The sequence below is a fragment of the Opisthorchis viverrini genome (genome assembly GCF_000715545.1).
Source record: "Opisthorchis viverrini unplaced genomic scaffold opera_v5_1, whole genome shotgun sequence".
NCBI classification, from domain to species: domain Eukaryota; kingdom Metazoa; phylum Platyhelminthes; class Trematoda; order Opisthorchiida; family Opisthorchiidae; genus Opisthorchis; species Opisthorchis viverrini.
Genome location: NW_008751657.1, coordinates 6,116,651 through 6,128,265, shown reverse-complemented (window position 1 = coordinate 6,128,265; position 11,615 = coordinate 6,116,651). Strand labels below are relative to the sequence as shown.

General features: G+C 45.9%; 2 protein-coding genes across 2 annotated transcripts in view; one reads left to right on the top strand and one right to left on the bottom strand.

Moving 5' to 3' along the window:
• Positions 1-3,022: 3,022 nt before the first annotated feature.
• T265_00096 (hypothetical protein) overlaps positions 3,023-11,615 on the bottom strand; it is a gene marked incomplete at both ends in the record, with an annotated part of 82,024 nt that continues 73,431 nt past the window's right edge. Inside the window, one exon of the mRNA XM_009163753.1 lies at positions 3,023-3,261. Within this exon, the coding sequence (XP_009162017.1) occupies positions 3,023-3,261 (239 nt within the window). The remainder of the gene's footprint in view (positions 3,262-11,615) is intronic.
• T265_12455 (hypothetical protein) overlaps positions 5,091-11,615 on the top strand; it is a gene marked incomplete at both ends in the record, with an annotated part of 19,341 nt that continues 12,816 nt past the window's right edge. The window contains 4 exons of the mRNA XM_009163871.1: positions 5,091-5,294; positions 5,333-5,562; positions 8,522-8,753; positions 8,839-9,167. Coding sequence (XP_009162135.1) covers positions 5,091-5,294; positions 5,333-5,562; positions 8,522-8,753; positions 8,839-9,167 — 995 coding nt within the window. The remainder of the gene's footprint in view (positions 5,295-5,332; positions 5,563-8,521; positions 8,754-8,838; positions 9,168-11,615) is intronic.

The window sequence follows — 11,615 nt, the reverse complement described above, 5'->3', positions numbered from 1 at the left end:
TGCCATAGTGCTTGGCGGTCCACAGAGTCAAAGGCAGCTTTCAGATCAAGAAAAACAACCATTGTTGGTTGCTGGAAGCAGTGTCGCTGTTTCAGAATCTGTCGTAGGGTGAAGATATGGTCGATGCAACCTCTTGCAGGACGGAACCCAGCTTGGTTTTCACGGATCTGCCTCTGCCTGTGTTCAGTCAACCTTCGAAGGATAAGGCCAGAGAGCGCGTTCGATGCCACAGCTAACAGGCTGATGCCACGGTGGTTTTCGCATAGCGTCCGTGTACCCTTTTTGAAGATAGGGATAACTGTCGACATGCCCCATTCTGCAGGCACTTGCTCTTCGTCCCACATAGTACCAAAAAGTTTTGTCAAGTGGGTCACCAGGGAATTTCCGCCTTCTTTGAAGAGGGCTGGATACAGACCGTCCGGTCCTGTGCCTCATCCGTCGACTGACTGAAAGTTCACTTTCTAATTGCCTCGTTATAAATACGACGACACAAACCCACACGATCTGTGGTTCTGAAACGACGCTTAACACCCGAAGAGGGCTGGATACAGACCGTCCGGTCCTGTGCCTCATCCGTCGCACAACTGAAAGTTCACTTTCTAATTGCCTCGTTATAAATACGACGACACAAACCCACACGATCTGTGGTTCTGAAACGACGCTTGTCGAACACCCGAAGACGTCTCAACTCCGCTGCCCGAACATACCAAGTCTCAAATCCATAAAACAAAGCAGTCCGTACTGTAGCTTGATACACACGTCCCTATAGATTCAGGGATACAACGCTTTGATGCCATAGGTATCTCAAATTAGCAGACGTGGCCCGAGCCTTGCAGATTCGTGCGCTAACCTCCACCACCACCCTCACCACCATCTTTTAACAATGTGGGTGGGAAGTCATCCGGACTAGATGCTCAGTGGCGCTGAAGAGAACGTATTCAGCTATAAAACTCCGAGGCTGTAGGCGGTTTCACGTCCACCATCCAGGATTTTACGTCACCCGTGGGCTCCAAATGAGTGCCAGCTGGTGGCCAAGACCGTTGCTCGAAGTATTCGGCCCATCGACCGAGGCGTTCTTCTTTATTCGAGATGTTCACTCCATTCCGGTCCTTGATGGCTTCGCTCACAGGTGGTTTCCGGGGACCGGTCGCACAGATCAACTGAAATAATCTTCGGGCACCACCAGATTTCTGGGCCACTTCCATTTCTTTGGCTTTCGGTGTTCACTGTACTTCACGGTCGGCTCGCACGCTCACTTTCACTTGATCTCTGATAATCCTTCGCACCCGGTTATGTTCGGAACGCGCTGGGATATTTCTCCGAGTTTTATGCAGTACCACCGTTTGGTCTGATATCCAGTGCTTGATTGAGCCTGGTGGTGCCGTACCACAGGTAAAATCCCCAGCACTATGCAAAGGTGGTAATCTCGTCCCAGCATGAGTTCACATCTGATGGTGGAGCATTTGGAAGAGACTCTAGGAGATGATTCTTGTAAGTTCATCTGTCATCTGGATCTGCCAGTCTTTCAGTTGCCAGGCTATTCCTCCGCACCTTACGCGGCCCCGGGAAACGTGGGGAGAAGCGACTCTTGACGAGTACATGAATCCACAAATGGGTTCTAACACGACCGGAAATAAGTTATTGATCCGCGCCATCGGTAATTGATGGCAATGTGATCGATTTGAGTTTGTTGTTGGCATACCGTTGGAGGACAACATGTGAAAAGACGACTTCGGCTATTTTGGAAGTTAGTACTGCATAAAAACAACCTGCGATCGGCACACGTCTAAAGCAATCGTTTCCCATTGTCCGTACGTACCGAGCTCAATCCATGTCGACCTCCTAATTGACTCTCAGATACTCTAAGCATGACCACTTGTGCATTCAAGTCTTCAGCAACCGCCACAATGCCTGAGCTTTTAACTTGTCGCAGAGGGGCATTCATACATCGTAAAATCTGTCTTTGACGGTGTCGGAGCTACAGTCAGCAGGGGCGTAAGCAGACACGATAAACAGACATTTACCAACCTGTCGCTTGTGAGACTCCTTCACATACGTTGCCAGACGGACCGCACGGAAGGTATCCAGTCAAACAAGGATACTTCCGCTCGGAGACTCAGGACGATACCAACCCCTGCACATCTCGCCTCCGCAGCCTCTGGATCACAAGAGGTGCGCGTCTGGAAGCGAGTGGAGACTGATTAAGTGGTTAGCTCAATTACTGTGCTTGCATCTTGAACTGAGTGGGAGGGCTAATTGGTGAGTAAGTAATTGGGATGTAATTTGTTTACAGTTCGTTCCATTATTTTTACACTTTGGGTAAATGTGTCGGTGGTTAGTTTGGTGTTACCGGTTGCTACCTTCATGGATAATCGCATACTCCAAAGGGAAGAAGAAGGCTCTCATTTCGGTGCATCTTTTGAGGTTAGATGCTGTCCGATGTAGGTGAACTCCTTCCCCCGGGTAGCGGAGAGAGAGGAAATCGGGTATTTTGCCACTAATGGGTGCCATCACGTCAAGGCCTTGGTGCCTGGGGTGCAGTTTATAGGGGGCAATCGGTATGGGTTTATAATTCCTATATAGATCTTGTGAAGGAGTAAAGCCTTGTCTTGTGGTGTGAGAATGAAGGAGTCGTCAGAGGTGTGTAGGGGTAGCAGAGAGTCCTTGGGAGTACTCGTGTCTCATTTTATCATCTGTGGCATTTCGCCCAAACATCTTCCCAATAGAGGGCGAGGTAGGCTTCAATGTCCGTATCGCAGTGGGTCCTGGAATAACATGCCCACTTGCCTCGTTTTCCGTTCAATGGACTGCGGGCGAGTCGAGGGGACCTTTTACTGTTATGTGCGGATGGATTTTAATTCAAGACGGGAAGTTTGCATGCTTTGGTGATGTGGAGCGATATGCCATCTACCAGGTGGTCTGATGAAAGACGCTTCAATTTTGACCAGGTATCTGTTTTAATTGGTTTCTCATGCCGGTGTAATCACCACGGAGCGGTGGTAACAGGAGGAGAATGCCAGTACTAGGGAAGGTTGTAGGGAGAGATAGCCCGACCACTTTGTCGAATGGTGAAAGGCGATCTCATCCATAATGTTGCGTTCGTTGATGAAGATGAAACCCAGGATTGTCTGGCACTGGCCAGTCCGGTATCTTGTTTGGTGGAAGAGGCGTTGATGCTCCCTGTCGATGGGGTTGTATCTAAGGGGATAAGGGCAAAATCAGGGTCAGGAGCTGAAAGCTTAGCTGTTGGATTGTTGAAACCTATAATTAAGGAATGGGGATAGTTTCGGTTGGGTGCTGATATGGGGAGATTGAATGGGAGAATTTAGTCTTCGTTCGGTAGCGATGGATAGTGGTATTCGAGGCCGACGAACGATCATAGCGGTCGAAAACAAGAGCAAGATGTCGGCAGCGAGGACGAATATGCCACCAGCCCGATCGGGCTGGTGTCCATTGGGAGATGTCCTTGGATAGTCTGCTTTGCTTCGTTGATTTCAAGGATGAATCGATTTCCAGTCGCAAGTATAAAGTATGTGAAGACATGAGACGCAAATCACTTTAATTCGTGGACTTGTTCGATATACTGTGCAGTTGATGTGGACACATCTCGGTGTACTTCAAGCCTGTCTCCACAGTCCTCACCCAGGGGAGTCCTCACATTCCGGGTTCCAAGTCGCAGAAGGCGTGTCGTCGTTTCCTTTACAGTCGGCGTCAATGTGCGGGTATGTGAAGCTTGAATGCCAAACCTGGAAATGGGGACTTATTTCGAGTACTCCATGCCGAACCGTTGACTTCAAGGTCCGATCCTTAAGCTGGTCGGGACTGACATAGCCCAAGGATAAAGAGAGAAAAAAGTCTGCTTCCTGATAGAACTGTGCACATCAAATGCCTTTTGGCAAAAAAACCGTTCAGCTGTAGCACTCTTCCGGTGCCTAGCTGCCATGCCACCCAAAGGAAGCACGAGGGCTGGGATGCTCACAGGTTGCCCAAGCCTAGACAGGGGAAGTCGAGAGGCGGAGGTGGGATTCGAACTACGGACCTTCCGGCCAGTAAATTCGCGTCCTTACCACTTGGGCCGTCTCGCCTTTTGGTAACTAAGCGCCGGAAGGGTGTTACAGCTGAGCGATTATTTATTTTATATTATGGTCAACCTTTGGGCCATTGGAGTACGCAGGTTTTAGGGCCACACTTATATTGCGTCGAACAATGCTATTTCACCCCGGACTGCTTCGTGGTACGATTCATGGACTAGCTGATGCTCGTCGGAATGCCCTTAGTTGACCATTTCTGCATGGTTGAAAACTAACGAGCTAGGTTCCAGCCAACCTAGATAGCGGGATCGTCGGAGCACTGAAGCCCGAGCACAACAACAAGGTGGCAGGCTTATATTACTGCAAACATCACTGCACTAATCATGATGTTTGACAGCAACAGTGGTGCTCTGTAGCTGGTGAGATGAATTTACGATGCCCCTTTTTTGGGCCGCCCAAACGGAGACAATCTGGCTAAGACAGCGGTTATCATCCATGAAAATTAGTTCCTAAATAAGCTAGGTCTATGGAATTTGAGAGGCATTTGCTCCGTAACTGCTACCTTAGAGGACATGACAAACTCACCTTAGAGCCCAACATTTTATGCGAGAGTTTTCTGATTTTCCAAACACGTCACTGTCACGTTCGACAATCTTTACGTACCATTAAAATGGAGATGAGATCCGCCATTAGGAGACTTTGATGTGAAGTATCTTGCTCCCATTATTTCCACATATTACATGGAATTCCTTCAATCTTATCGAGTCCACAGTTGGTGTGAATCACCACACTACTGCTTTTGTAATCGGTTGATAGGTGCCACTGTTTCATAATCAAAACATTATGTACAGAATGTTTTTTTTACCTCTTTCTATAAGGAAACAATTTATCCAGTAGTGACAATATTTCGGAGCATCGTTTCTCCCTGTGGCATCGGCATATCTGAGACCCACTGAAAAAGGAACTATACATTGAGAAACTAACCGTTCATTGATCGGCCCTATGTGAAATGCAACCTTAATGAGGTTTGTGATCCTCAATATGTATTATCCTCCAACCAGTCTCAAAAATTTTGGATTTCTGGTGCCTCATCTTCCAGAATTTGAAGGAGAATTGAAAGATTTACTATTTGAAATTGACAAGTTGATTGAGCGCAAGAAGTGTGAGTGGGAGAATGAACTGAAAACCCTGGAACAAGAGTTACTGCAGAAAGTGAAGGAAAATCAGACATTACAAGAAGCTGTGTGCATAAAGGAGCGCGAGGTAAGATCTGTGTGTATCTGCATGATGTATCTGTTCAGTTAGCAAAGGCTTTCAGTCAACTGAACACGATGAAGTCGAAACCGGAGCCGAATGAGGTGGAAGAGATCGAACAGCTGAAGTCAACCTTAGAGCGAATAACTCGGGATTACGACAGTCTACGAGAAAAATATCGCAAGCAAGTTAGGCTTCAAAAGGAACGGAGTGCTAGAACTATGAAAAAAGTTGAGGAGGATAACGTATCCCTTCTCACAGAGCTCCAAAACCTGAGGTTAGAGTCACTTTTATGTGTTGGGGGCCGTTTTCCAGTAGTCCCCCTTAGGAGCTCAAGGCAGTGTTCGTGCAATTTGTCCTTTTCTGAGTAAAGAACCTAGGCTGAAAGAAAAGCTTTGGTGCATTCCTACGAACATACCATTAGATTAATAAGCCAAATACGCCCTTACCAAAAGATTCGCGGATTCCGACCTTACTAGTCCTCAACGCTGGCTAACTTTTTCAATAATCAGGAAAGCGAGCACCCCTTGACACGTCAGCCATAACTAATACCTCGCCAGTGTAATTGACCCCAAAGGTTAATCTATATAGATCACCTCTGGTTCACATTCCTGGCACTGAATAGTGAGCTTGACAACTAAACTTACGGCGCAAAATAGTCGTTGAATGGCCTGCATGCATTACCCCAAATCACAAAGTGAGCATGGGTTTTTTCATCGTTAGTTGGTCTGGTTGTCCAGGTTAGGGTTAAGAACATTTCAAACTACTGGTGGGTGTAATCGTTTGATAATAACTCAGCTGCGTGACTGTCAATTCGAATGCAGTGGCTCATATCTTCAGAAGACCACATTCTGAGGAGTAAGAGGTTCATATCGTATGAATGTGAAGTTAAGCCAGGATTACACCACGACACTGCTCAGTTAATGTGATACCAGTTAGTGGAAGGGTTGCAACATGGTCGGAGATTAAAGAAGCCCAATAACTCTTCATTATGGTTTTCTGAGGATACATGCTTTGGTCATGTGCGTCTCATATAGTATTGCATGCCAGTAATGGAATACATGAACGTGACGCTAGTGACAGATGGGTGCTCGAGTTTTGAAAACATGGGCTGTTTGGTGTAGTGCTCAATTGCTAGAAGGCTGGTATAACTACAGTATCTACGGACTGTTTTAAGGAGCACCAGGCTCGATCGAAAATGAAAACTGAGAATCTAAATGGAGTGTTCGAAACTCGTACGAGTCCAACAACCGGTTGAATGTTCAGAATGAATCAGTTTCTTGTTCAGTCAGTCCCAAGCAGTTAGGCGTACTGTCTCAAAATTATCTCGCGGAGCTTTTTTATGAGAAGATCGTGGATTAGTAGGGTGGTATTGTGGCGACGGCTGCTCTGGCCAAAAGGGTGTTCAATGTCAATACAAAGGTACACACGAATTCCTAACAATTTTTGGGCACCACGTCTAATCACTGTTATGAACTTAGAAGGGATTAATCTACCTTCGCATGATATGAAACCATCCGAGCATGGAAGTTGGTTGCAGGAAGGCTGCTTAACGATGCCCTAGCGTAAGGCAGTAACTCCTTCAAATTATTCATCATATAAGTTCTCGCGCTACATTCTCCTGATAATCCCAAAGTGGAAAGCTACAGGAATGACAACAATTAATACTGGTTTCACCCATTTTGGAATCAAAGCTCTATAGTCCATCATCATGAACGACTACGAAGTGAAAGGTAACCCTTCCGTTGCCTAATTACATTCGATAGGTTGCCGAAGGGCCAAGTCTAACAATAATTGCCTATGATAATGGGGTTATGCCAAAATGGTTACGTAATTTATTCCGTTTTCACTATCAATTGTGATCTAATTGTTCAGCTGTGCCTAGTGGTATAGAAATGGCACTTTGAAATACAAGCAGACAACTTGTGTGACTACGGACCACTGGACCCTTAATAACTGGAAGTTTTATTCGCCGGATAATAGAGACTTCACTGAAGAGGCCACCGTTCAGATCCCACTGACAGTTCGTATTGGGTCTCTTTACTGGGACTTATGAAATAGACCCGTGGTGGATAACTTCGGGATCCGAGTTCATATAGTTTAATGTGAATAATTTCGGACCTATTTTATCTTAATACTCAGTTCCTCCCTGACTGCGGATTACTGGTTTGGTTATGCTATCGGACCATTCGGCAACAACTACTTTATATGGTTGTCGACTACTGCTGAAGTATTTTTTCAAGCGCTATACGCTCGTGAGCGGGAACGATTCCTTTGTATATGGAATATGGTATGTTGAAAGGTTTAGAAGGTATAGCTGTTCCATAACTTATAAACTATTCGTGCAGTCACTTACTCGAAAAATATAGAATTCCTTTTAATTATTGGTTAGGGTTGTCACATCTTTTGGATCAGTAACCAAATAATAAGAAGGTGTTTTCCATTAAGTCACATCAAACCACAGCCATAAAGCGCGTGAGAAATCCTCAAACGTTAAGTGGGAACTCCTTTGGATAGTGTCACAGACTACACCAACTAACGCTATCCAAATGAGTTGACCCAACTTTTAGTGCCGCATCTCCTCAATTCTCTTGTGTGTTCGTGATCAGAATCAATCCGATAGCTCACTTACCGGCCCTTGACATTCCCATGGTCCACTTCCGGCCCTTTTCTAAACTTTATTGATTGCATGACCTGGCTTCCATCTCAGCGAGCTGGGCTTCTCTCCGATCAAACGCAACGAAATCCTCCGAGAGCTCTATCGGCCCCCATTGTCCGACGGACCAGCTAAATAATCCAGACATGCTTCGGTCATTTGTCATGTGCTTGCACAGACAGCATTTACTTTTTAGCCTTTATTTTATTTTTCAATATGACCGCGCAAAAGCATCTAGAGTTGCGTGGCATAGTCTGCCAATACAGTTCAACATCTTAACCATAACTTATCTTAAATTGTTTCAAGCGTCCACTTCAACCAAATAAATGTGATGTTCTTTCTAGCGGTGGTTAAAATTTGACAACCAATTTCATCATGCATTTTTTTGATTGTGCAGCCTTATAAGACCCCATTGACAGCAGGTTTTATATCCAGTTCTCTCGAAAACATTTTCATCCTTCTAAATTGCCCATTCTTCACAGTCAGTTGAAAACCATAATCAGCGTTTTCTCCTTTGCTAAGGTGTGCTGAAATGTGGACAAGCGTCTACATATATATAGTTTTTATTCATCTTCCACAGAGAGGAACATATCATTCAATTGGAGATGCTCAAGCAACAACTATCAGAGGAAAAAAATATGAGTGTTAACTTACGAGATCGCTGCACACAACTTCAATCCCAACTCAACGATGCCATGATGGATTTGGATCGAGAGCGCAAAAGCGCACTCGAAGCCCAACTCACCTTTCTAAATCGGCAATCCGAATTAGAGGCATATTTGAAAGCTGCCCATTCTACAACCGAGTCGCAGGTAAGACCATTGACAATGATTCCGCAACTCTCTATTGCCACTCTCGCTAGATACCGAAAATGTCTGTTACTTTTATTCATTACAGGCTAAGGAGCTGCTGCATGTCAAACAAGTCCTGACAGCCAACCAAGCCCAAATTCGGCGCCTTTCGTCAGAAGCATCTGCTAAGCAATCGGAATTGATTGCTTCTAAGGCTGTGGTTAAAAAATTAGAGACCGCAGTTGCTAAACACCTGGCGATCGTTTCTGCTGAATACCCCCAAAGTCCGAAGTCTGATTCTCCTGGCATTCCTTCTAATTCGGGTTGCACACAAACCTCTGATTTCGTTTGTTCCGGACAGTTGGAGGAAAAGCTGGTCAAACTTGAACGGCAGCTGAGCTCTGCACACAAGACGCTGAGGGAAAAGCTGCAGGAGTGAGGTAAATAGTTCGTTTGTTCCGGACAGTTGGAGGAAAAGCTGGTCAAACTTGAACGGCAGCTGAGCTCTGCACACAAGACGCTGAGGGAAAAGCTGCAGGAGTGCAGGTAAATAGCACCATATTAGTGGTTTGTCCGACATCTGCACGTTAACTTTGAGCTACTCTATTGAAATCGCATTCGGTTTTTTTTGCCGCTGTCTGTTTCTTTCAAACCTGTTTTTCTAATCAGTTCAATGACCTGGCAGGAATTCATCAGTCAGTGGGCTCTTGCTGATGGCTTAGATCCTTTGGAAGTCAAATGGACTGTTTGCCCTAGCCGTCATTCATTGTTCGGGGAGGCAGTCAACACCAGATCACGTGACATGAACTGTGTGATTAAAGGACAGTTCCGTTGTATACTGCCCAAACGTGCTTTGCTCAGACTGTCACTTGCAGTCATCCATGGCCAGGTATGGTGCTCAATACTGCCGGAAGATCTTGAGTTCGAATTTCACGAGGAGACTGAACCTTACCATGGTGTGGCGGTCTGTGTGTCTACGTGACCCATTGAGCTACACTGCAGTGTCCGTGCATAAGTTGCACCATTTACTATAAGGATTTCCAGCGGTTAGAGGTCTGACCAACACAGTTTCTCGGTTCTTAAAGTTGCGGACTGGAACATATGTGGTTAATTGTTCTCTAATGAACGTAATGCACTGGCTTTTCCCGCCAAACACCGCTGCCTTTAATCAGGCTTCTGAACCAGAGTCTATGGTCAAGGACCCTATTTGTCCTCCTTTCTAGGTCTTGGCGCCCTGGCAGTATGCCAGCCCACGTACAACCACGATACCCACTACTCTCATGCCACATCGACCGTTACCTGGTGCTATCAGCTGGTTACCTTATTCACTGCATCCAGTCACGTCTTTCTACACCGCTTGGAATTATACCTATGTTACTGCGCTACCGCTCAAGCAATGAATATCAAGCAGAACAGTGAAACCGCTAGAATCCCAAAGAAATATTCCCGCAGGTCCGGAAATTGATTCAGCCCGGCGATTTTTCAGACGTTACGTCAAACTTAGTGTGCGTGCCGACCGTGGAGCCTGGTGGACACGAAAAGCCAACGAAATGAAGGAGGCGCAGGAAACTGGAATTTTCGATAATTATTTCGGTCAATCCGCACAGCCGGTGGGCTAGGCGATCAAGGATCAAACTTGCGCCTCGACCGCTGGGTTGAACATTTTGAACAGCGGTTCTCGTGGCCACCTGCCGCCACTCGATTGGATCCCGAAACCTTGAATGGTAACCCTTATGGTTTCGAAATGTTTACGACCAAATATTTTCTCTCAAACGCCACCGAGCTCCAGGTCCGCATGATTTCCCACCCGCATTGTGCAAGCATGTGGTGGGGTTCTCATTCAGCGCCTGCCTGCTTGCACCTAGTAAAAGAAGACTGTCCCAGAAAACTGTGAAGGATCGGTAACTGTGCCTATGTTCAACCAACGACCCGTGGCGAATAATCCAGTCTTAACGAAACTGTTGACGTCACTTGTCCTTCATCGCTTTATGGTGGCCCATGAAGCACTGAGTCGAAAGCGACATGCTGAATTCTAGCCTGGTAGGTCCTCGAGACATACCACACCTACAGCCAGACAAGTGAGTCAGTGGTTCCGAGCGGAGCCCTCCAAGATAACCAGCGTACACCTTGTCCCGCGAGTAAGAATGTTGGCTACAGTTGCGGTCCAGGAACACCCCCCCCCCACTACCTTGTGGTTGGGACCTTTGAGTCAAGCACTCAAGGTGGATGCGTCAAACTAATACCCTCTTCAGTCTACGCGACCTCAAATTCTGCTTTGCCCTAGCTGCACTGGTTATCCTGATAATCTGTTTATTCTTAGCTGCTAAGTAGTTCACATACAACTCACCTCGAAATGCTTGCAGCAGGTGTCTCCCTCACCTTTTGTCATTTTTTCACCTCAGGGATTTAAGTGTTTTTAAGCGTGTTGTAAAATTAAACTTTGCGGTTGCACGATAGTTAAGCCACAGTGTCAACACTTATGTTTCTGTCCATTATGATGCTGGTGTTCAAAACTCATTCCTATTGGAACACCTACATGGAATCCGGCCATGTTTTCTTTCGATCTCACTCAACCGTTCTTTTTCCGTCAGTGAATCGGAAAACAGCTCCTCAGTCCTAAACGCATGGTCTTCAAGAATTATCGATATAAGCATACCGAACTGCTGTCAATAGCTCTAAAAACGAGCTAAGTTTGGAGAAATCTTCGGGTGACATTGACCGCAATCTGTCAGTCTGCCTACCCAAAACATGTTTTTTACGACCTAACCGTTGGAATTAGTTCATCATCATCGATGACAGCAACATCAGTGTTGGCACTGATGCTTCACTGCCGTACAACCATAAAGTTCGTCTAGTTATATATATATATATATATAATTGTAT